The sequence below is a fragment of the Schistocerca americana genome, chromosome 1, assembly GCF_021461395.2.
Source record: "Schistocerca americana isolate TAMUIC-IGC-003095 chromosome 1, iqSchAmer2.1, whole genome shotgun sequence".
Taxonomy (NCBI): domain Eukaryota; kingdom Metazoa; phylum Arthropoda; class Insecta; order Orthoptera; family Acrididae; genus Schistocerca; species Schistocerca americana.
The window spans coordinates 1,168,396,780-1,168,423,033 of NC_060119.1; the positions used below are offsets into that span (position 1 = coordinate 1,168,396,780).

The 26,254-nt window shown below is 39.8% G+C and overlaps 1 protein-coding gene across 5 annotated transcripts in view; it reads right to left on the reverse strand.

The window, feature by feature from the left end:
- The window catches only part of LOC124619597 (DNA excision repair protein ERCC-1), a 118,972-nt gene that overhangs the window by 68,556 nt on the left and 24,162 nt on the right, over positions 1–26,254 (reverse strand). For 4 of the 5 annotated variants that reach the window (XM_047146103.1, XM_047146118.1, XM_047146109.1 and 1 more), the window contains exons 4-5: positions 24,072–24,257; positions 18,180–18,390 (exon numbers count right to left, since the gene is read on the reverse strand). In XM_047146103.1, the coding sequence (XP_047002059.1) occupies positions 18,181–18,390; positions 24,072–24,257 (396 nt within the window). In that variant the 3' untranslated portion in view covers position 18,180. Of the gene's footprint in view, positions 1–2,655; positions 2,970–18,179; positions 18,391–24,071; positions 24,258–26,254 lie in introns of those variants that run through there. The other variant, XM_047146126.1, reaches the window with a different exon arrangement.

Consider the following 26,254-nt stretch of genomic DNA (forward strand, 5'->3'; position numbering starts at 1 on the left):
GCGTTTCTACGGAATGATCTGCCAACATTGCTCGAAAATGTCCCATTGGAAACGCGTCGACGTATGTGGTATCAGCATGATGGTGCACCTGCACATTCCGCAATTAACACTAGGCTGACCCTTGACAGGATGTTCGACGGGCGTTTCATAGGACGTGGAGGACACATAAATTGGCCAGCCCATTTTCCTGATCTTACTCCTCTGGACTTCTTTCTGTGGGGTATGTTAAAGGAGAATGTGTACCATGATGTGCCTACAACCACAGAGGATATGAAACAACGTATTGTGGCAGCCTGCGGCGACATTACACCAGATGTACTGCGGCGTGTACGACATTCATTACGCCAGAGATTGCAATTGTGTGCAGCAAATGATGGCAACCACATTGAACATCTATGGGCTGACATGTCGGGACACACTCTATTCCACTCCGTAATTGAAAACGAAAACCACAAGTGTACGTGTACCTCACCCCTCATGGTAATGGACATGTGCGTCAGTGAAAAAGACCAATAAAAAGGTGTTAGCATGTGGATGTAATGTGCTGTTCCAGTCTCTTCTGTACCTAAGGTCCATCACCGTTCCCTTTGGATCCCTACGTAATTCGGTGCTCTCCGATACACACGATCGAACAGCAGAGGAGTGGTACTCAAGCGTCAACTTTAGGTTACAATATCTCCGGATGTAATTAACATTTTACAATGCAACAAACGGCACTGATTACGTATTTCTTTATATGTTCAGATGTGCTAACAAAACTAAGGGGTTCCATTTAAAAAAACGTATGTTTGTGTTAAAAAACATACTTCCGTGCATTTTTTTATGGTTTGTATTAACCAATTACACTAGCCCCTCTCCTCACGTTCGGTCTGTGGAATCGATTCGTCAGTATTTGATGTGGTTAACGAAATATATCCAGTGGTAATGTTAGGTGACTCACCCTGTATACAACTTCTACTGAGAGACAGAATGTTTCCCTTGCTCTCAGTGTTTTTGATTCTAAAAATGTGGCAGCACTAGAAACTTTAAAAAGTCAGGGGATTGAGATTTCTGATGGCTCTACTTAGTTTTCAAAATTAATCAATAAATGGTGGAGAGTTTCTAATGTGAAGCATCCCATGAAAGGCAAATACATATCAGATGATAATGCTAGCCCATTCACTGATCCACTGACTCCAAACTTCTGTTTCTTGAAAATTTGAAAACATATTTTGATATCTGACATCCACTGCATACTCATGGAAAACTAACCAATGAAACATATACTGCTTTCTCTCACACACTTGCAACAACAGTTCAATTATGCAGATATATTTTTAACACATACAACTGGTCCTGCATTCTTACAGCAAAATTACACACTGATTCTTTAAGAAGCAAGATCTGGAGCTTATAGAATGCTAAGTGGCTTAACACACAATGTTTCAGTCAAGCAAATATTGGAATCTGAGAGGAAACTCTAACTTAAAGTCTACTAAAGCTCAGATCTACTAAACATGATATATTTACTTTAAGTGAATTTGCAGCAAAAGTGAATTATAGCATAAAACACCAAACATATGAAAATTTAGATATATTAGAATTTGCTCTAGAGGAACTAGCAAACATTCCCATGATGAATGAAGATTTGAAAGTCTTGGTTTGTATTGCTATCTACACTAGCACAACAGTACTTGAAAAGCTAACAAAAGATGGTAAATGTTCAGATTGTGAAGACATGTTACAGAGAGAGGATGAAATTTTGTTGCAGTGTGAAACCAAAGAACTCCTTTCCTATTTCAACCAACTGAATTGCGGGGGATTAAAATGTCCTTCTTCCATTATGATTTCCTAGTCTTGTAACACATATAAATTTTTTCAAGTTCTGATTAGCAGCATATATGAATCAGAATTTCTCAAACTTGAAAATCAAAGAGAGGCAGTACTTGCCTTAGGAACTGAATTGTGTGAAAATGCCATTAGTAACCTCAGTAACAAGTGCAAATGTGGCATTCCTTTAAAGACAATAATCAACGAAAGCATTAAAGTGCTTTCCAATATTTTTATTAATGATTATACAAAACTCTTGAATGAAAAGTGTGTTTCTAAGGAAATTGCTCAAACACTAGCATAACAAAAAAGAGCAACTCATGAAGACATTGCAGCAAAAATGACAAAACACAAAGAGGCCAAGCTGAGCAGCAAATAAATCCAACAGGTACTCAAAATCAAACCACTTCTAGCATATTACATAATGACAGTGACTAGAATTAACTGCACGTAATTTAATACAATTATGAGCTTTAGCTGCACCCTTCACTTATTATTGCTGTGTAGTTCCTTCTTTGTAAATTATTGTTAGTGTCCAAATATGCAATTTGCTTGTGTAGTGTAGTAGTCTGTTTGGATGTGATTTTGAGTTGCATCTCCAAATTTTACTTCGTCATAGTACTTGTTGCATAATTTGTGACTTTAATACAACATTTTTTATTTTAATATAGAAAAATACATAACAATACATCATTTCTTACACAATTTAGAACCTATTTTCCATTTATGAAGTTAGTAAATAATTCATATTAGGGTACCGCTGAAATACTTGGTCTAAGACTGCCGCCATCTTGGTTTCTGTGTTGTGGTCTGATTTATTGTAGGTGGTTTTGTCTGCTGTGAGGTGGCTGTTGCAAATGGAAATGTGGTGCTCACCCTTACATTTCAACAGTATGCCTTTCCCCATTTAAAGCACTGATTTTTGTTGTGGCCACACCTAAGGCATTAGAAGCAGCAGTTCTTTTGCAAGGTTGCAACGTTTCAGCAATCTTGGCCCCTGTGCTCCCTTTCTTTGCAGTACACACAGAAAAGGAGTGAATTATGTTGTTTCTTTTTCTTGTCAGCCATAATTTTAAATTCCACGTGCAAGGCAGATGCTGAGGGTACATAACTATGTTGTGGAACAGTATCTCCATGTATTCTGCTTTTGGTGATGGTTCCTGTGACGAAGAAAGTTGAGATCTTTTTACTTCCTCTCTTGTTCTACCATCTGCCTCCTTAAATTCATTTTATTTTCATTTTTGCCTAATTCCCTTTAACATAAATGAGTATAATCTGCATTTTCATAAAAGAGAAGGGTTGGTCCTCAGTCATGAGAAATATAGCGCCATATCTAACTTTGTGCTTAGTTTCGTGTATGTAATTAATTTCCTAATTTATTTTGACCATTCCTAGTTCATACTTTTGTTATAGGGTGAAACCTGTAATTGTTTCATGACTTAGATTCTATTATTGACTTATAATCAAATATAAATTCTGTAATAATTAAACAATGTGTTTATGTTCCTCCCTTACCTCGTGACATTGGTGAACTAAAAATCAGAACATCAGCTGCTGTAGATTCGGTGACAGAAGACACCTTACGCTCAGTTTCGGATGAATTCGGCTCTCGGCTAGGTGTTGTCTGTGCAGCCAATGGGGGACATATTGAACATTTATGGTGGATTTTTATAAACTTCTGTCTTTTCTGAGTAATTTAGTATGCAAATTGTTGGTGTTAAGCCCTTCTTCCTAATAAATAATTCTATTTAAAATCAGGTCATTCTTTTTGGGACACCGAACTGGAAATTGCTTGTCTTCTTCCTTCGTTAATTTAGAATGTTTATTACTCATTCACACTGAAGCCACTGGATGGATTTGGATGAACTTTTGAGTGGAGATTACCCATATCTGAATTAACACATAGGCTAAAATCAAACAATGGAAAATCCAGGATGCTACCTTTTATTCTGAAAACAAATCACTGTTCCAATGGGATGGTCAACATGACTACTGTTCCCATGGGATCGGTAACATGAGTAAGGAAGGGCACATTTTTATGTGATCATTTCCCACAATTCTTCTGATTTTCTCTGTCTCCTCTATTAATTCTGTCTAATAAGGGTTCCAAATTGACAAGCAGTATTCTAAATTTGGTTGAGAGAGGGTGTTGTCAACTGCCTCTTTCATGGGTGTGTTTGATTTCCATGGTTTCTTCGAATGAATCTCAGTCTGGAATCTGCAACGAGTCTTATGTGGTCATTCTACGGGAAATGCTTCAGATCCGTATGCCTGCAAATTTTATGGTTGTGGCTGTGTCTGATGATTGATTGCTAATTGTTTTATCAAACAATGATGGGTGTGATGTGATTCTGTAGATTTTCCTAGTGTCTTAAATGTTTATGCTCTTCACGTGTATGCTGCCAGATATGATTGTCTTCACTACATGATATTTCGGTGATCCATTTGGCTGCGATCTTCAGGTGCAATAGCTGGGTACACAATCACACCGGAATTGAATGAACATCAGAAATGGCGGCTCCTTTATACCCCAGGTATAGGCCACTGCACCTGTGCAAGAAGCGGAAGAGCTGCCCCCTGCGAAGTGAAGAATTGCAGCACTGCCGATATGGAACACTATTTTATTTGATAAAAAACAACAACGGTCTGGTTACGACCCGCTACATCTTAATTTGCGATTTATCACTTTTGCCAGTTTATCACATTTGGAAGAAGAACCACTAGGATTCCTACAGTATTTATTTGGCTCTATTCGAAAATATATTAGCAAAGCCAGCCCTTAATTAATTCCAAAGTAATTACCAGTTTTGTCATAAGTACTGTTTGTATAATTATACTTGTTAATGTCATCAATTGAACACATAAATTGGCTTAAAGCTTGCAGTAGAAGAAACTGTTGAAAAGAAGGAATTTTTCTATATATTCAATTAATTGAATGAGTTATGTTTTAATTGTTATTTCTGTCAATCAAACATCGACCAACGTGTAGTTTCAGTACCTATTATTGTGAGGATGTATAAAGGCCCAATTTTTGGTTCCGAGTCAGTCAGTTTACGGCCTATTTTCAGTCGAGAAACCTATATTGGTTAGGTCAACAACAATGCATCAACTTAACTGTGAAATAAGTGCAACACAAATAGGCTGTGTGTTAAAATAATGACAGTGTCTGTTCAATAGTGCCACACATACCGTATTATTCTGCAAGAACTGAGTGGTTAGGTTTTTACTGCTCATAGACATTCAATAAACTATTGTAGCAGTATGCTGACATTTGTTTGTAAACTATAAATGAGGCTTATCAAAAGATAACCAATAGTGAACTGGCCATATAACTATGTAATATTGTGGGGTTGTGAACAGTGAAAGTAAAGAACTGTGAAAAGCAACTGTGCAACTGTTGGCTACATCATTTACAGTAGTCAGTGTTGAACTTCCACCCCCCCCCCCCCCCCATTTTTCAGCCAGTATAAAAATGCAGTATGTCAACACCAAGGACTATCAACAAAGAAATAAAGCAGGCAAACGCCACATTCCCCCCCCCCCCCCCCCCCCCCCCTTCATTGAGAAACTCCATGAGTTGAGAGAGATTCCCCTCCTGGATCTTTTTCCACTCACAATATGTGGGAAATTCAGGTTTGAGTCCTCGTCTGCCACAAATTTTCCTTGTCATCATTCCATTACACAGCTGATGGCTGCCCATATTCACAATTGTGAATACATTTCATATAAGACGTATTATTGTCCAGCTATAGTTGATCAGTGAGGTCAATGTTTACTGTTTGGGCAGTGACAACAGTCAGCACGGTGCACAGGGCCAGAAGGGTAAGAAGGGGATGGATACATGCAGAGGGTGTAGGATACTGAAAACATTGTGCAGGACGGCAGACACAAGTGATGTGAACAGGCTGAATGAAATTGCAGGAGCTGCAAAAGAGTTGGATGAGACAAATAGAGCAACAACGAAGTGGCATTCTACACAGATTATGAAGCTCAAGTGTGGTGCTACATGCATGCTTAGACAGCTTACCTAGGAGGTTATGGAGTATACTGGGGCCTCAGCTAGTGTTCTGAATTAAGATTTGGGCGCTGTACAAGCCCAAGTGCAGGCACAGGATGTGGGGATAACATTGACAAGATTCAGTATAGGAATCTCACAGCCAACCAGCTGAAATAATTGTTTGGTACATTGATCTATGTTCCAACACCTCTAAGGATGTCTTCATGAGAATGAAATTTTAAGAAACTGTAAAGTTACTCTGTGAGAAATCAATGGTCAAAGTTCTGAGTAGATATGTTCAAGTCAAAAATCAAAATTAAACGCATTCAAGCCTCTGATACATATTCCTTGCTACGAACAACATCAGACTATTTCACTCTGGTGAAGACATCCTTAGAGGCATCAAAACCTAAGTCAATAAGTACCACATAGTTTTTTGCAACCAGTTGGTTGTCTGATTCCTATGCTGAAACTTATATATGATTCCTGAGAGACAGCCATGTTTGAAATTGACTGACAAGATTGTTGCAATCCATAGGTGATAGCAGTTTGGTTGCAAGAGTGGAGATGACAAACTTACAGGAAACTCTGCATCACGCACTTCGTGGGCAGCTGAATCAGTCTTGCTGTCCCCTGAGGAGTATTGAAGGGACTGACGAAGGTTCAGGAAGACTTACCGACAGAACTGCAGCTAGGAGGTGAGCTGGGTAGCCAGAAATCCTCTGCCAATGCACCTGCCTGTCTTTCCTCACTCCTCTCATTTTTCATTCCATTTTCCCTGCTTCCATGCCCCACAACCTCCTGATGCTGTGCCTGCTGGCAGTCTAGTCCCTGCACAGTCCACCAGATAGTGCTACTATTTCCCCCCAATTGTACATTGCAACCCCTTCTCCTTCTCCTTCTCCTTCCCCATCACCATCCTCTTCAGATTGCTGCTTCCATTTCACATGACTGTTGCTTTTTGGTCCACGCTGCCGAAGTTGGCAGTCACATGTGCATAAGGTGGGCTTGCTTGTGTGAATAAATGGTGTGTGTTTCTTTTTCTTTTTCTGACAATGATTTGAATTGCTTCAGGCGGGAATGGGCCATGAAGTGGTTTGTTATACATCACTTCACGCACCAAACGCTTCAATAAGTAGCTACCTGAACACTACTTTTATATGTAATAAATGTTGCTTACTTAATATTCATTCACCATTAAGTACTATCAATCGGGGTCCAGTTAGTCCGTGCCCTGAAACTGTCTGCCTTCTTCCTCCAACTTGGCTCACACATTGCCTCCTTACATGCTGAAAATGAACATCTCATTCTCATTTACTCCAACACATACATAAGAATTGAATTCAATTCAACTGCCCCCTCTTTTGAGTCATCAGCCCTCTGACTGGTTTGATGCGGCCCACCACGTATTCCTCTCCTGTGCCAACTTCTTCATCTCAGAGTAGGACTTGTAACCTACGCCCTCAATAATTTGCTGAATGTACTCCAATCTCTGTCTCCCTCTAGAGTTTTTGCCCTGTACAGTGGAAGTCATTCCCTGATGTCTTAACAGATGTCCTATCATCCTGTCCCTTCACCTTGTCAGTTTTCCACATATTCCTTCATGTCTCTGATTCTGTGCAAAACCTCCTCATTCCTTACCATATCAGTCCACCTAATTTTCAACATTCATCTGTAGCATCACATCTCGAATGCTTTGATTCTCTTCTGTTCTGGTTTTCCCACAGTCCATGTTTCACTACCATAAAATGCCGTGCTCCAAATGTACATTCTAAGAAATTTCTTCCTCAAATTAAGGCCTAGTAGAATTCTCTAGGCTAGGAATGCCTTTTTTCCCAGTTCTAATCTGCTTTTGATGTCCTCCTTGTTCTGTCCATCATTGGTTATTTTGATGTCCAGATAGTAGGATTCCTTAACTACATCTACTTCGTGACCATCAATCATGACATTAAGTTTCTTGCTGTTCTCATTTCTACTCCTTCTCATTATCTTCATCTTTCTTCGATTTACTCTCAATCCATATTCTGTACTCATTAGACTGTTCATTCCATTCAGCACATCGTGTATTACTTCTTCACTTTCACTCAGGATAGCAATGTCATAAGTGAATTTTATCACTGATTTCCTTTCACCTTGAATTTTAATTCCACTCCTGAAGCTTCCTTTTATTTCCATCATTGCTTCCTTTATTTAGAAATTGAACAGTAGGGATGAAAGACTACATCCCTGTCTTACACCTTTTTAATTCAAGCAATTTGTTCTTGATCGTCCACTCTAATTATTCCCTCTTGGCTCTTGCACACATTGTATATTACCAATTTCTCCATACAGCATAGCCCTATTTTTCTCAGAATTTTGAACATCTGGCACTATTTTAAATTGTCTAATGCTTTTTCCAGGTCTACAGATCCTATGAACATGTCTCGATTTTTCTTTAGTCTTGCTTTCATTATCAATCACAGTGTCAGAACTGCCTCTCTGGTACCTTTATCTTTCATAAAGCCCAACTGATCGTCATCTAAAACATCCTCAATTTTATTTTCCACTCTTCTGTATATTATTCTTGTCAGCAACTTGGATGCATGAGCTGTTAATCTGATTGTGCCATAATTCTCAACCTTGTCAGCTTTTGCAGTCTTTAATTTTTCCAAAAGTCAGATGCTATATCACCAGATTCATACATTCTACACACCAGCGTGAATGGTCGTTCTGTTGCCACATCCCCCAACAATTTTAGGAATTATGATGGAATGTTATGTATCCTTCCTGCCATATTTCATCATAAGTCCTATAAAGCTCTTTTAAATTCTGGTTCTAATACTGGATCCCCTAACTCTTCTACACCAACTCCTGTTTCTTCTTCTTTCACATCAGACAAATCTTCTCCTTCATAGATGCCTTCCATGTACTCTTTCCACCTACCCACTCTCTGCTCTGAGTTTAGCAATGAAATTTCCGTTGCACTCTTAATGTTACCACCCTTGCTTTTAATTTCACTGAAGGTTATTTTGACTTTCCTATATGCTGAGTCAGTCCATCTGACAATCATTTCTTTTTTGATTTAAGCACATCTTGGGTCAAACAACACAGACACTGGCCTGTAGTTAGTTGGAGGTGTGTAGTGTGGTTTGGTAAGTTGAAGTTCTTGCCCCTATTCAAACAAGGCACGGCGGTGAGTACGCTGATGGCTCAGTGAGGCACTTAGCCTGCTGTGTATGGAAGCAGTAAAGAAAGAGTGTTTCCATGATGTTTTGGAGGTGTTTTTCAAACTATAAATTGAGGCCATACACTCAGGTTATAGTGAACATAAATCAAGGTGTTTATTTCAGTACTGTCAGGGCCCAAACATGGCCATTTCTTTTATATCGACATGAAGAGCAGCCAGCTTAGTTTGAAGAACACTCAGTAACCCTATCATACCTTAACTAGCCCACTATATTCCCCAATCTTAATGTCTCAGAAAATGTCTGGGACATAGGATACCAAGTGAACCATAGTAATCAACAACATTGCAACTAGGTAGCACTATGGGATCTGATCAATGTGAATTGTTCCAGCTGATATGGTAAACCTGAAGAAACTTCTGGACACTCTCTTCCTTGCTGAATTGATGCCCTAATTGAGGCTAGCCTGATGTCTCCAGACGTTGACTAATTTTTTATTCAATGTGGATACGACGTGGAAAAGACTGGAAGCTATATGATGCTGTTCACACAGATGATGCTGCTGTATATCACGAAGTCACAATGCGAGAAAACTGTAGTGAAATGCCAGACGACCCACAGAGGATCAACACTTGATGCAAAGACCCATCACTGTTTGCGCTCTTCGCTGGTATGCTGCCAGATATGATCATCTTCACTACACGATATTTCAGTGATCCACTGGCCACAATCTTCAGGTGTGATCGCCAAGTACACAATCACACTGGAACTGAATGAACATCAGAAATGGTGGCTCCTTTACACCCCGGGCATAGGCCACTGCGCTTGCATGAGAAGCGGAAGAGTTGCCCCATGTGAAGCGAAGAATTGCAGCGCCGCTGGTGGTAGAAACTGGCAAAAGTGATAAATTGCAAATTAAGATGTAGCGGGTCATAACCAGACCGTTGTTGTTTTATATCAGATAAAATAGTGTTCCATATCCATATCAGCACTGCTGCAAATCTTCACTTCGCAGGGGGCAGCTCTTCCGCTTCTTGCACAGGCGCAGTGGCCTATACCTGGGGTATAAAGGAGCCGCCGTTTCTGATATTCATTCAATTCCGGTGTGATTGTGTACCCAGCAATCGCACCTGAAGATCGCAGCCAAATGGATCACCGAAATATCATGTAGCGACGACAATCATATCCGGCAGCATACCTGTGAAGACCATAAACATTTAAGACACTGGGAAAATCTACAGAATCACATCACACCCATCATTGTTTGATAAAACAATTGGCAATCAATCATTGGACACAGCCACAATCATAAAATTTGCAGGTGTATGGATCTGAAGCATTTCCTGTGGAATGACCACTTACGACTTGTTGCAGATTCCAGACTGAGGTTCATTCGAAGAAACCATGGAAATCAAACACACCCATGAAAGAGGCAGTTGACAACACCCTCCCTCAACCAAATTTAGAATGCTGCTTGTCAATTTGGAACCCTTATTAGACAGAATTAATAGAGGAGACAGAGAAAATCAGAAGAATTGTGGGAAATGATCACATAAAAATGTGCACTTCCTTACTCATATTACCCATCCCATGGGAACAGTAGTCATGTTGACCATCCCATTGGAACAGTGATTTGTTTTCAGAATAAAAGGTAGCATCCTGGATTTTCCATTGTTTGATTTTAGCCTATATGTTAATTCAGATATGGGTAATCTTCATTCAAAAGTTCATCCAAATCCATCCAGTGGCTTCAGTGTGAATGAGTAATAAACATTCTAACTTAACGAAGGAAGAAGACAAGCAATTTCCAGTTCGGTGTCCCAAAAAGAATGACCTGATTTTAAATAGAATTGTTTATTAGGAAGAACTGCTTAACACCAACATATTGCATACTAAATTACTCAGAAAAGACAAAAGTTTATAAAAATCCATCATAAATGTTCAATATGTCCTCCATTGGCTGCACGGACAACACCTAGCCGAGAGCCGAATTCATCCGAAACTGAGCGTAAGGTGTCTTCTGTCACCGAATCTACAGCAGCTGATATTCTGATTTTTAGTTCACCAATGTCACAAGGTAAGGGAGGAACATAAACACATTGTTTAACATATCCTCACAGGAAGAAATCACATGGTGTTAAATCAGGGGACCAAAGAGGCCAAGAGTGTAAAGCCTGGTCTCACGGTCCTGTACACCCTATCCAACATTGAGGCACGTTGGCATTGAGGAAACTGCGCACGTTGTTGTGCCAGTGCGGTGGTGCTCCATCTTGCTGATTGATGAAATTGTCAGAGTCAAGTTGTGGGAATAACCAGTATCATAGCATTGCAAGATATGATTGTCCTGTTACAGTTTCTTCCTCAAAAAAGTAGGGTCCATAAACCTTGCTTTGCGAGACGTAACAAAAAACATTCACTTCTGGTGAATCACGTTCATGTTAAATTGTTTCATGAGGATTTTTGAGCCCCCATATACGCACATTATGACTGTGAACCTTACCGCTAATATGGAAAGTTGCCTCATCGCTGAATATCAATCGTGCCATAAACGTATCATCTGCCATGTCCTCTAGAATAGCACTGCTAAAGTCCACTCGCTTCACTTTGTCAGTATCTTGAAGAGCTTGTACCAGTTGTAATCGGTACGGTTTGAGGGCTAAACGATGCCATAACACACGTCACACTGTCATGCGCGGTAACGCAAGTTCTCGGCTAGCGCGATGCATAGGCTTGCGGGGGCTCCGCTCAAATGTTTGTTGGCCAGCCAGGACTTTTGCCTTTACAGAGGCACCCTGTTTCTTCAAACTGTTTATACCACCGTCGAATGTTCTTGGGTGATGGTGATTTAGCACAAAATCAAATGTGAAATGCCCACTGAAATGCAATCACTGACTGAGTGTGACTAAATTCAATAACACAATACACCTTCCGTTGCGCAGATGCCATACTGTGTGAGACTGGCTGCACACTCCAGGTCAGTGCTCGTAGCAACATCTAGAGGATTTTTTCTGAAACTCTAGACCATGCCAATTTCATCTAGCACTGTTTCAGTTACCTAGTGACATTTGTCTCAATATTATTACAAGTTAAAATTGGGTCATTCTTTTTGGGACACCCTGTTTTTGTACATGCAACAACGTCATCTGCTTTCATGTGTGTGCCTCTTACTAGCGGATGTACTTGCATATCTTAATCAAATCCAGCCTCACTAAAAGCCTACCATGTTCTACACATAAAGGCATGATGTCTCTGTTGTATAGCATTTAAATGACTCCGTTATGAGTCTTCAAGTGTCTCAGAAGCTAGAAGATAAGCTTGATGCTCAGCAGCTAATATGCTATGGGCTTGTATGGAAATAGAGAATAAACGCTTCGAAGATTGTACTCATTGTGTCGAATCGTATTATGTAGGACATATTAAACAATGAAAGCATTTTAACAAATATGATACAGTTCAAAAGTCAAAGTACAAATAGCTTTTTCTAAGAGTAATTAATGTTCCACATTTTGCATTATATTCTTCAAATCAATCAATATCTTTACTTCAAATCTTGAAAAGTAGCCTATTTGTTAATTCAGGGTAAAAGCTAATCTCATTCCAAATTTCTTCCAAATCCATTCAGCCATTTCAGCATGAAAGAGCACAAACATACTAACACACAAACTTTCACATTTGTAACAATAAAAACAAACAATATTTGACAAAATACACTCCTGGAAATGGAAAAAAGAACACATTGACACCGGTGTGTCAGACCCACCATACTTGCTCCGGACACTGCGAGAGGGCTGTACAAGCAATGATCACACGCACGGCACAGCGGACACACCAGGAACCGCGGTGTTGGCCGTCGAATGGCGCTAGCTGCGCAGCATTTTTGCACCGCCGCCGTCAGTGTCAGCCAGTTTGCCGTGGCATACGGAGCTCCATCGCAGTCTTTAACACTGGTAGCATGCCGCGACAGCGTGGACGTGAACCGTATGTGCAGTTGACGGACTTTGAGCGAGGGCGTATAGTGGGCATGCGGGAGGCCGGGTGGACGTACCGCCGAATTGCTCAACACGTGGGGCGTGAGGTCTCCACAGTACATCGATGTTCTCGCCAGTGGTCGGCGGAAGGTGCAAGTGCCCGTCGACCTGGGACCGGACCGCAGCGACGCACGGATGCACGCCAAGACCGTAGGATCCTACGCAGTGCCGTAGGGGACCGCACCGCCACTTCCCAGCAAATTAGGGACACTGTTGCTCCTGGGGTATCGGCGAGGACCATTCGCAACCGTCTCCATGAAGCTGGGCTACGGTCCCGCACACCGTTAGGCAGTCTTCCGCTCACGCCCCAACATCGTGCAGCCCGCCTCCAGTGGTGTCGCGACAGGCGTGAATGGAGGGACGAATGGAGACGTGTCGTCTTCAGCGATGAGAGTCGCTTCTGCCTTGGAGCCAATGATGGTCGTATGAGTGTTTGGCGCCGTGCAGGTGAGCGCCACAATCAGGACTGCATACGACCGAGGCACACAGGGCCAACACCCGGCATCATGGTGTGGGGAGCGATCTCCTACACTGGCCGTACTCCACTGGTGATCGTCGAGGGGACACTGAATAGTGCACGGTACATCCAAACCGTCATCGAACCCATAATTCTACCATTTCTAGACCGGCAAGGGAACTTGCTGTTCCAACAGGACAATGCACGTCCGCATGTATCCCGTGCCACCCAACGTGCTCTAGAAGGTGTAAGTCAACTACCCTGGCCAGCAAGATCTCCGGATCTGTCCCCCATTGAGCATGTTTGGGACTGGATGAAGCGTCGTCTCACGCGGTCTGCACGTCCAGCACGAACGCTGGTCCAACTGAGGCGCCAGGTGGAAATGGCATGGCAAACCGTTCCACAGGACTACATCCAGCATCTCTACGATCGTCTCCATGGGAGAATAGCAGCCTGCATTGCTGCGAAAGGTGGATATACACTGTACTAGTGCCGACATTGTGCATGCTCTGTTGCCTGTGTCTATGTGCCTGTGGTTCTGTCAGTGTGATCATGTGATGTATCTGACCCCAGGAATGTGTCAATAAAGTTTCCCCTTCCTGGGACAATGAATTCACGGTGTTCTTATTTCAATTTCCAGGAGTGTAATTTAATTGGATAGATAAAAAATCTACTCAACAAGCAGCGACAGAAGTCTTTCCTTCTCATCCCATCTGGTAAGTCTCTCCTGAACTGGCTCCAAAAGCTTGCCAAATTATAACTTTTTATTGTGTGTGTGTTCTGCCGTTGCTTGGTGAGTAGGTATTTTGTCCATTCAATTAAATTAAACTTTTGTGTTTATAATAAATATGGGATTATAGAAATTGAAGAGGATGTAAATGAAGTTGAAATAGGAGATGTGATACTGGGAGAAGAATCTGACAGAGGACTAAATGATCTAAGTCGAAACAAGGCCCCAGGAGTAGACGACAATCTGTCAAAAACTATGATAGCCATGGGAGAACCATTCCATCAACCTCTCCCTCTGAAATCAGTAAAATAATAAACTCACTGAAAAGTAAAAGCTCTTACGGAATTGATGGCATTTCCAGCAAGCCCCACAGATAAAAATGGCTCTGAGCACTATGGGACTCAACTGGTGAGGTCATAAGTCCCCTAGAACTTAGAACTGCTTAAACCTAACTAACCTAAGGACATCCCACACATCCATGCCCGAGGCAGGATTCGAACCTGTGACCGTAGCGGTCGCGCGGTTCCAGGCTGTAGCGCCAGAAACGCTCGGCCACCAGCGGCCGGCTCCCCACAGATAAGTGGGATTCTCAGCCATGTATGTAATAGCTCTTTGGAGCAGGGTGTTTTCCCCGATAGACTGAAATATGCCATTGTAAAACCATTGCATAAAAAGGGGGATACATCGGATGTCAACAACTACTGCCAAATCTCTCTTCTGACAGCTCTATCAATAATTTTTGAGAAAGTAATGTATTCAAGAGTAGCCTCCCATATTTGTAAAAATAAAGTACTAACAAAATGTCAGTTTGGTTTTCAGAAAGGCTTTCCAACAGAAAATGCTATATACACTTTCACTGATCAAATATTAAATGCTCTGAATAACTGGACACCACCCATTGGTATTTTTTGTGATCTCTCAAAGGCCTTTGATTGTGTGAATCATGGAATTCTTTTAGATAAGTTAAATCATTATGGTTTGAGTGGGGCAGTGCACAAATGGTTTAATTCATACTTAACTGAAAGAATGCAGAAAGTTGAAATAAGTGGTTCCTGTAATGTTAAAACAACAGCTGATTCCTCAAACTGGGGGGCTATCAAGTACGGGGTCCCACAGGGCTTGGTCTTAGGTCCTTTACTGTTCTTGATATACATTAATGACTTACCATTCCACATTGATGAAGATGCAAAGTTAGTTCTTTTTGCTGATGATACAAGTATAGTAATAACATCCAAAAACCAAGAACTAAGTGATGTAATTGTAAATGATGTTTTTCATGAAATTATTAAGTGGTTCTCAGCAAACGGACTGTCTTTAAATTTTGATAAAACACAGTATATACAGTTCCGTACAGTAAATGGCACAACTCCAGTAATAAATATAGACTTTGAACAGAAGTCTGCAGCTAAGGTAGAATTTTCAAAATTTTTAGGTGTGTCCATTGATGAGAGGTTAAACTGGAAGCAACACATTGATGGTCTGCTGAAACATCCGAGTTCAGCTACGTATGCTATTAGGGTTATTGCAAATTTTGGTGATAAGAATCTCAGTAAATTAGCTTACTATGCCTACTTTCATTCACTGCTTTCGTATGGCATCATATTCTGGGGTAATTCATCGTTGAGTAGAAAAGTATTCATTGCTCAAACATGTGTAATCAGAATAATTGCTGGAGCCCATCCACGGTCATCCTGCAGACATCTATTTAAGGATCTAGGGATCCTCACAGTAACCTCACAGAGTATATATTCACTTATGAAATTTGTTGTTAATAATTCAACCCAGTTCAAAAGTAATAGCAGTGTGCATAGCTATAACACCAGGAGAAAGGATGATCTTCACTATGCAGGGTTAAATCTGGCTTTGGCACAGAAAGGGGTAAATTATGCTGCCACAAAAGTCTTTGGTCACCTACCAAACAGCATCAAAAGCCTGACAGATAGTCAACTAACATTTAAAAATAAATTAAAAGAATTGCTAGATGACAACTCCTACACATTGGCTGAATTTTTAGATATAAATTAAGGGGGGGGGGGGGGGGAACACAACTTAAACATTAGTGTCATGCAATATTTTGTGTAATGTAATATCTTGTACAGACATATTTTATTAACCTGACACGTTCCACATCATTACAAAGTGTCGTATTCATGATCTATGGAACAAGTATTAATCTAATCTAATCTACTCTTCCACTTGATATGCATGATGTATTAGACAGGTGAAATATCCTCAGACTTCAAGAAGAATACAATAATTTCAATTCTAAAGAAAGCAGGTGCTGACAGATGTAAATATTAACTGAACTATCGGTAAGTCATAGTTGCAAAACACTAACATGAAACCTTTATAGAAGACTGGAAAAACTGATAGAAGACAACCTTGAGGAAGATCAGTTTGTATTCCAGAGAAAAGTAGGGATACGCAAGGCAATATTCACCCTAAGACTGTCTTACAAGATAGGTTGAGGGAAGACAAACCAACATTTGTAATCTTAGAGAAGGCTTTTGTCAATGTTTGGCTGGAATACTTTCTTTGAAATTCTGAAGATAGCAGGGGTAAAATACAGGGACCAAAAGGCTATTTACAACTTGTACAGAAACTAGATGGCAGTTAAAAACCCAGGGGCATGACAGGAGGAGGAGGAGGATATTAGTGTTTAACGTCCCGTCGACTACGCGGTCATTAGAGACGGAGCGCAAGCTCGGGTGAGGGAAGGATGGGGAAGGAAATCGGCCGTGCCCTTTCAAAGGAACCATCCCGGCATTTGCCTGAACCGATTTTAGGGAAATCACGGAAAACCTAAATCAGGATGGCCGGAGACGGGATTGAACCGTCGTCCTCCCGAATGCGAGTCCAGTGTGCTAACCACTGCGCCACCTCGCTCGGTGGCATGACAGGTAAGCAGTGGTTGAGAAGAGAGTGAGACAGGGTTGTAGCCCATCCATGATGCTATTCAATTTGTACATTGAGCAAGAAGCAAAGGAAACCAAAGAACAATTTGGAGTACGAATTAAAGTCCAGGAAGTGGAAATAAGAACTTTGAGGTTTGTCAATGAAACTGTCATTCTGTTAGAGACAGCAAATGACTTGGAAGATCACCTGAATGGAATGGATAGCATTTTGAAAGGAGGATATAAAATGAACATCAACAAAATAAAAACAAGCATGGTGGAATGCAGTCGAATAAAATCAGGTGATACTGAGGGAATCAGATTAGGAAATGAGACACAAAGTAGCAGAGAAGCAGATGAGTTTTGTTATTTGGGCAGCAAAATAATGATGATGGCTGAAGTAGAGAGGATATAAAATGTAGAATGCCAATGGCCAGAAAAGCGTTACTGAAGAAGAGATGTTTGTGAACATCAAATATAGATTTAAGTGTCAGGAAGTCTTTTATGAAAGCAGTTAAATGGAGTATGGCCATGTATGGAAGTGAAACATGGACAATGAACAATTTACACAAGAAGAGAATAGAAGATTTTGAAATGTGGTACAGCAGAAGAATGCTGAAGATTAGATGGGTAGATCATATTACTTATGAGGAAGTACTGTACAAAACTGGGGAGAAAAGAAATTTGTGGCACAACATGAGTAGGAGATAGGACACATTCTGAGACGTTAAGGGATCACCAGTTTAGTACCGGAGGGAAATGTTGGGGGGGGGGGGGGGGGGGGGGGAGGATAAAAATCGTACCGGGAGACCAAGAGATTAATACATAAGTGGACTCAGAAGGATGTAGGTTGCAGTAGTTAATCAGAGATGAAGAGGCTTGCACAGGACAGAGTAGCATGGAGAGCTCCATCAAACCAGTCTTCGGACTAAAGACAACAACAATAACAGCAACAATATGGGATTGGCCGGATTGAAGAAAACCTTGGTCAGATGACACATTTTCTCTTCTTCTATCTTTCTGTTAAAATGGAAGACAAATATCATTGTTTGTTAACTCAAAAATATAATGAAATTAATAGGAAATTTGACTATTCTTACCTTATTTCTTCAGCTTTTTTACCCTGTCTTTCTGAAATGGCTGATGTAGCACCTTATACAATCTTGAGGCTTTTTGTGGGCCAAGCCCAGGGCAAAGTGTCAAAGAATCTTGTGATGCTTTTATTATCTTCCCTAATGATCCAAAAGTTGATAATAAGGTTGCAGCATCTGTCCGGTTAACTGATCTGACAGATGTGAGAGCATTTGAAATCTAAAAAGATATAGTAAAAAAATAAAATCTTTGTTACATTGTCTTACATTTCAAATATTTTCAACAGTCACATGTGGCAATGACAAATTAATTAGAAAATTTGCATAATTCCAGTGTGGTTGGCATGAGAATGGGCTTAGCTCGAAACCAATCACCAACTAAATAAACATCCCACTCGAGGTATGAATTAAAAAGGTTTATTCAGTACACGATGCATTTCTGACTCTGTGGGTCCATCTTCAGGTGTAATTCGTCTTAATACACGATTTATTTGTTCTCTTGAATAAGATGAAATGCATATTCCTGTTACAAAAAGGTTTGATGTTAGGTTACGAGCTTTGTAAGTCCGATGCGGAAAATATATGCGAAATAGTGGAACAGATGAATAGTGTAAACTTACCAACTTTTTTTAATTCATACCTCAAGTGTATTGAGTACAGTGACATTTGAAGCTGCAAAATATGGATAAAATAAAATAAAATAAACATCCATTTTAATTGGAATTCTGGCTGTCTCTTTTTACATCACAATTAAAACATAATATAATGAATAAAGAACGCAGCACTTTCAACAGAGTTGATGCAGCCAAAAGTTTGCAGTTTACCACTAATTTACCTGTTCCTCAGAAACTGACAGAAAAGTTTTGCATGCTTACTATGGTAGTAGAGTAGATTCAAAGAAAGAAATGGGTAACATATTCCTGTACATAACAGAGCCATGAGGTGAAACCTGTCTGTATAATCTGCACCACCCATTTTCCTCTTCTATTCTCCACAATTACCCATCTTTTCTTATTATCCCTTCCTCATTTGCTCATTCCTTCCCACTAACTTTCTCACTCTCTTTCCACCACTCTTGTACACATTTGACTCTGTTCTGCTCCTAACATTACCCAGGTGTTATCCCACGTCTTCCCACCTTATGCCCCACCTAATACAAATCTCCTGTCACCTGAGTCACATGAGTGTGAATAATTTAGGCCCATTACCTGTCACATTTAAACCTAGCACATTCTATTGCAGGTCTGTCACTGCAATTAGAACTAGAGCCAACTGTGTAAGCAGCTGTGCCATACAGCAACTTCAATGGAACCATGGTAAAACTTTTTGTGTGGACACAACCAGTAATCAACAGTCCACTTGTAGGAATGACAACTGTCAAACTGTGGCTAAGTGAAAGTTTGACCATTGACATGCAGAATATGCAATTCAGAACAACCTGGTCAACTTAATAATGGTCACACAACTGTCATCTGGATCTCTCTCTCTCTCTCTCTCTCTCTCTCTCTCTCTCATCATCATCATCACTCTGCCCCTCCAATATTCTAAAAACAACCCTATTGAATTGCACAGATAAGCAATCTCTCTCCAATACATTCAGTTATGTTATCAACCTGCTCCAATCCCTTTCTTAAATCTACACAAAAACCCACTTTTAACTTATCTTCCACCTCCCCCCCCCCCCCCTACTCTATCTTCATACTTCTCTCTGCCCCTTACTTTGACACTAGAGCAATGGAAGAGGTCAAAAGGCCCCTTTTGATATTTTTCCACCGAACTTCATAACTATCCTTATTTCTCTTACTTCTGACAACAGTGTACTGCTATTTGCTAAATTTCATGATTTCTTGGAAATTCCATGTAGTATACCTAGAACAGTGGAGGGTTCAATTGACCCCTGACACATGACTCATTTTCTGAATATTGGTGATTTGACTTACATTGCATTTTCTTTGTGAGGCATATCTGAAACGGTAGCACATCTACAGTAATCACTGGAATCGTATGGGGGGTACCAAGTGAAACTTGTGCCGATAACTGAATTCGGGTTTTCTCGGTAGGAAGGAAGCAGCATATAGCCTTGAATAAAGAGTCACCAACAGATGTAGAAGTAACTCCTGGTGTGCCCCACTGAACTGTGATGGGGCACTTGAGTTTCATGTTGTAATTAATGACCTCCAAAACAATATTAATTAGTAAGCTCAGACTTTCTGCAGATGATGCAGTTATCTATAATGAAGTACTGTCTGAAAGAAGTTGCACAAGTACTCAGTCGGGTCTTGATAAGATTTCAAGGAGGTACAAAAATTGGCAAATTACTTTAAACGTTCAGAAATGTAAAATTGTGAACTTCATAAAATGAAAAAAGTGTAGTTTCTGATACCTACAGTGTCAATGAATCACAACAGGAATCAGTCAACTCAAACAAATACACAGATGTAGCAATTTGCATTGATATGGAATGGAATGATCAAATAAACACATTTATAGGTAGATCAGGTGCCAGATTTTGGTTCGCTGGTAGAGTACAAGGGAAATGCAATCAATATACAAAGAAGATTGCTTACAAAACATTCATGTGGACCATCCTACAGTGCCACTCAACTGAGTGCAATGCATACCAAATAGGACTAGCAGGAGAACTGATCGTATACAGAGAAAAGCAGCACAAGTAGCCACAGGTTTACAGAATGGTATTTGTTGTGGGCTGACTGTCACATAGTATTTTTTAGTAACTTCATGTTCACTACTGACTGTTCATTTGTTACAATATCCATTATTGCAGTTTTGATCTTTTGGTCATTTTCAAGCGGCTACTGGTGCTGAAACCGGTTCTCGTCAGATCACCGAAGTTAATCACTGTTGGGCTGGGCTAGCACTTGGATGGGTGACCACCCAGTCTGCTGAGTGCTGTTGGCAAGTGGGGTGCACTCAGCCCTTAGAGGGCAAACTGAGGAGCTACTTGAATGCGAAGTAGCGGCTCTGGTCTCGTAAACTGACATGGCCAGGAGAGTGGTGTGCTGACCACCTGCCCCTCCATATCTGCATCCAGTGACACCTGTGGGCTGAGGATGACATGGCACCCAGTCAGTACCATTGGGCCTTCCAAGGCCTATTCGGATGGAGTTTAGTTTAGTTTAGTTTAGTTTAGTATTGGTGCTGAAAACACAGCAGCAGTCAGCATTAATAAAAAGAACAAAAATGAAGTAAGCTTATATGGTTTGTGTCAGCCTTTGCCCAATGCACCATTGTTATGTGACAGATAAGATAAAAACCTAAGAAATTGAATTAACTGCACATGTCAGAAATGAACACCATATACTGTAGAGTAGGGTGCTCATTACAAATATGTAAAGTAAGCACAAATTTAGTTTCATGTGTTCTTATCCTGTCGGTCACATAAGGATAGTTTATGCGGCAAAAGCTGATACGAGGCATAGAGGCTCTCATCATTTTAATGCTTTTTAGTGATGTTGACTAGTGATATGTTTTCAGCACCTGTTAGCCAATAGGTCAAAATTGCAATAGTAGATACTGCAATAAATGTACAGTCAATGGTGAATATTAAGTCATTTTTTAAAAAGGGCACAGTTTTGTTTGAACTTTGAGAGTTCCATGGACATGCTGAAGAAAATGAATTGACTGATGCTTGAAGATAGACACAAACTATCTTGAGAAAGCCCACTTACAAAGTTTCAAGAACCAGCTTCAAATGATGAATTGAGGAATATACTACAAAGCCTCTTATGTACTGTTCTCATAGGAGTTCATGAGAACAGTGTAATGCATCATTCTTTCCAGCTGCCGTTGAGGAATGGAACGGGAAGAAGCCCTAAAAATTGGTAAAATGGGGAACGTTCTCTGCCATGCGCTTCACATTGGTTTGTAGAAGTAGAATCACTGTCTTGAATGGTGCAATGGTGTGCACACTGGACACTGTCACATGATGTTTGAATCATGTTTTGTGTGTTACTGTTGCCATTCTCCTCCTCACCAGTTAGTTAGTATTTTTTCCTGGCAAAAGACATTTAAATTATATGGTTTCAGCACATTCTTACTGATGAAGAGATTTTATGTATTCTACAGAATCCATAATGTGATTTATCAGATTCAGATGGTGATTTTCCGTCAGACACAACTGGCAGTGAAAATAATGAGACTGAGGAGTTACAATCACTACATGACTCCCCATTTCAGTTCTCTCCACAACAGTGTCAAGAGACAACTGACTCAACCAAAGATGGCAGACAGAGATGGGACAGAATGAAAGGTCTCAAACATGCCGTCACATGAAAGAAGTCAGCACTGGACATACTGCAGGAGGGCTCACTATATGTGCCTGCCACCAAGTGGGTAGCTCATCATCAATGCATTCTGACTTGTTTTTGACTGATGCATCAAATCATCACAGCAATTAAATACTTGGAATGGAATAAAAAACATCCCCTGAACATTGTCATTGGAGTAATTTGAGACAATGATTGCTATCACATTCACCAGATGTGCTTTTTGCACTAAAAGTGTTTCCTCAAATGATCTTGGTTCTTGTGGGCCTAATTTTATAAGAGATAAGGTGATGAATGTACACAATGTATTACACTGCCAACAGACTTCTACAAAATCCCAAACAAACCGATTCACAAAATCGTCAGTGGCTCATGTTAACAGCCAAAACAATGATGTTAACACATCAGTTTCAACAATGATACTGAAATACCAAGTGAAGTGACAGCAATGAATCAAGACGAAGTTGTCAACCATCCGACAGAGTTCTTGAATTCACTCGTTTTGCCAGGAATGCCACCTCATGTTTTAAGGTTAAAAACTGGCATGCCTATAATTCTTCTCTAAAACATAAATCCAGTGTGACTTTGCAATGGTTCCAGGCCTTCTGCGAAGAAGATGATGAACAATATTATTGAGCTACAATTTAAAATGGAAAATTGTCAGGAAAGATGTACTGTTGTCGTGTACCCCAATGATTCTGACAGATGCCATCCGAATTCAAATGTTGGCAGTTTCCAGTGGGGCATGCATTTGCAGTGACCGTCAAGGAAGCACAGGGATAATTGCTACAACTGTATCAACTAAATTTGCCAAATTTATGCTTCTCATATGGACAGATACATAGGCTGCTCACACATCAGAATATCCTCTGATTTATTCCTGTATGCAACAGACAGGAAAACAATAAATATTTTGTAACGGAAAGCACTTCAATAAACAGAATTTAAACACAAAGCCTTTTATTCTCTGAGTGGCACTGCAACACCTGTCAAGGTACTTGCTAGTGACTGATAAACCAGAATGGGAAATAACAAAAAGCAGGGCAATAGCAAGAAAGTCAATCAAACAAAGAAACAACTGTAGGACCAGGAAAGACATGTCTACTTGGAAAGTGCAAAGGTAACGAGACATCTGTGAGAAATGAAAAAAAAAAAAAATAATAATAAAAAAAATAAAAAAAAAATAAAAAGAAAATAGGCTGTCTGCAGAAAATCTGTATAAAGAATATCAATAATCTGTTTAAAGTGTGGTTTCAATGTTTAGAACAAAACACAATGCTTTTGTAACCAAAAGTGTTATCTAAACGTGTTACAGCTTTAGGTTAAGAATCTGAAATGTGTGGATGCCATGAAAATATAGGTCTTACTTTAATCTTGTTGTGAATTTTAATGCAAATCTTATTGGGATCAAATGGCATCTTCCCACTATTCTAAAGGTATTGATTTTTTCACTGTTCTAGTGTTAATTATGTTTAAAAAACAACAGATTGTTTTATATTAGACCATACATATTAGTAAATCCTCACATATATGTGATATTACCAGTTTCGAATGTTCCATGATAATTAATAAAATATTTATTTAATAGTCTGTATAACAATATGTATTACATTACCTGCTGGTATGGGTCACGGTCCTGTTTCTCCATTATCATGTCGGGTGGCTTATGTTCAAACATTTTATAAGTTTCAATTATGCGTCCAGCTTCTTCTGGACTCCAAGCAAGCATTAATGTTAAATCTGCAAGGATGCACATGCGCGTTAAGTACTTAAGGGAATGGTGTGGATCCAAGGTGTCCACCTGAAGAAACACAAGAAAATTATTTATGCATAAGAAAATGGGTAACAAGTCAAAAACAATAAGCTATTACTTCCAAATAACCATATGAAGCATAGAACGGGAAAGGTGTCTGTGCTCATGTACAACCTTATGTGTCAAAAATAGGTTTCACTAATTAAATGACTGAAATAGAACATCTATTTTAATTCACACTGCCACAGTTAGGTATAGATCTTCTTAGCATATGAGTGACATTAACTGTGGAATTGGCCCTTACAAACTATGGTTTCTTACCATAGCCATTATGTCATTTGTGTACAGAGTCATTGACAGACATCAAACTGAGAAGCAACTACTAAACACTGTTCAGAAATATGAGTATTTTGTTGGAAGCTGAAGTATAATTTATTTTCTTGTTAAGAAAATGGAAAAAAGACTCAAATGATTAAAGCAACTCTGTAATACAGGCTGATCATCTTATCTCACTTTCCACAGGTATTGCAAATTAAAGTCTGTCAGGAAATATGCTGCGAGTTATTGATAATTTACAAAAATAGCTTAAGGATGGTGCTATCAAATCAATACAACATCCTCTATTACAAATGGCATCACACTCAGAAGAGAAGTAGTCACTAATCCACCTATTCAGCATATTCTATATGTTAGAAATGTCCAGATGTTCACGTAAATACTGTGGAGAATGGATAAAAACTAATTATGCCCATAAATTAATACCAAGGAAAGCAAAATATGCAGGACAACTGTTGGATGGCCCAGAATCACTGAAAGATCACATAAGGAGTAGCTGGAATACTTTGTGATAAGATTAAGGGTAATAGATAAGTAGTATATCCAACACACTCACACAAAATTGAATTAGAAGTACCTATTGTATAAGAGGGAGAAAACTACTGCCACTACAGTGACATAAATGGTTCACTGTATAACAAGATTGGGATGTCATTAGGTCTCCTACCAGTTAATGGCACAATGGTCGAGAACAGACTGAGCTAGATGCATAAAATCAGTGCATTTTATCCTGGTTGCCCAACATATGAGATAAACTGTTTTAGAGGCCATCGAGGCACTGGGCATTCTCATACTGCATGGCTTCAGTCATCAGGGTTAAATGGGATGCTAGATGCCATTATGAAGGTATCCCTACTTCAAAGTTTATCATTACAGAAAACCTGACAGGATTTGAAACAATAAAATGTGACCGAGATTTGGTACGTGGGACACCCACAACTGAGAGGTATGATAATTAATTCAGATAGATCTGCTTCAGCTGTATTAATTATTTATTCAAACAAAGACCTGTGACAGGATTTTAAAACGGTATCTTCAGAAGTACGATGATATTGTATTTTGTAACAGAGAACATTTCTTCAGGCCAGTGAGTGTAAGAACTCCAATCACTGCACATTGGCAGGAACTGCCCGCAGCTACGCAGCCGTACCGTAGGAATGCCAACCATGGTGTTCCTACTGTGCGGCTGCCCTACGGTGAACAGTTTCTGCCAACATGGAGTGATTGGAGCTCTTACACTGACTGGCCCGACTGCATGTTGTGTGTTACCAAATACAATAATTTCTTACAACTGACAATAGGATTTTATAATATCCCAAATCCGGTCATGGTTTTAAAAAATAATTGGTGCAATGGAAGCAGATGTCTCTAAATTAATCATCAAATAAAATGGGAATTAAAAAGAAAAAAAAGATAAGAACACAGTGTTCTATGAGGGCACCAGAGAGAAGACCCAGACTGAAGTGGGAAAGAGGAAAGTAACAAAAACAATAAAGAGGATCCAAAATATATCCAGTTTCATGCTTTCTCCGAACAACTAATCATATGCACAAATATATAATTTTCTATGACAAATTTTCAGAAAATTAAAAAATGACTGTCATACTTCAATATTAAATACTTCAGTTTCTGTAGTATGGTCTATTCTCTCTCTCTCTCTCTCTCTCTCTCTCTCTCTCACACACACACACACACACACACACACACAC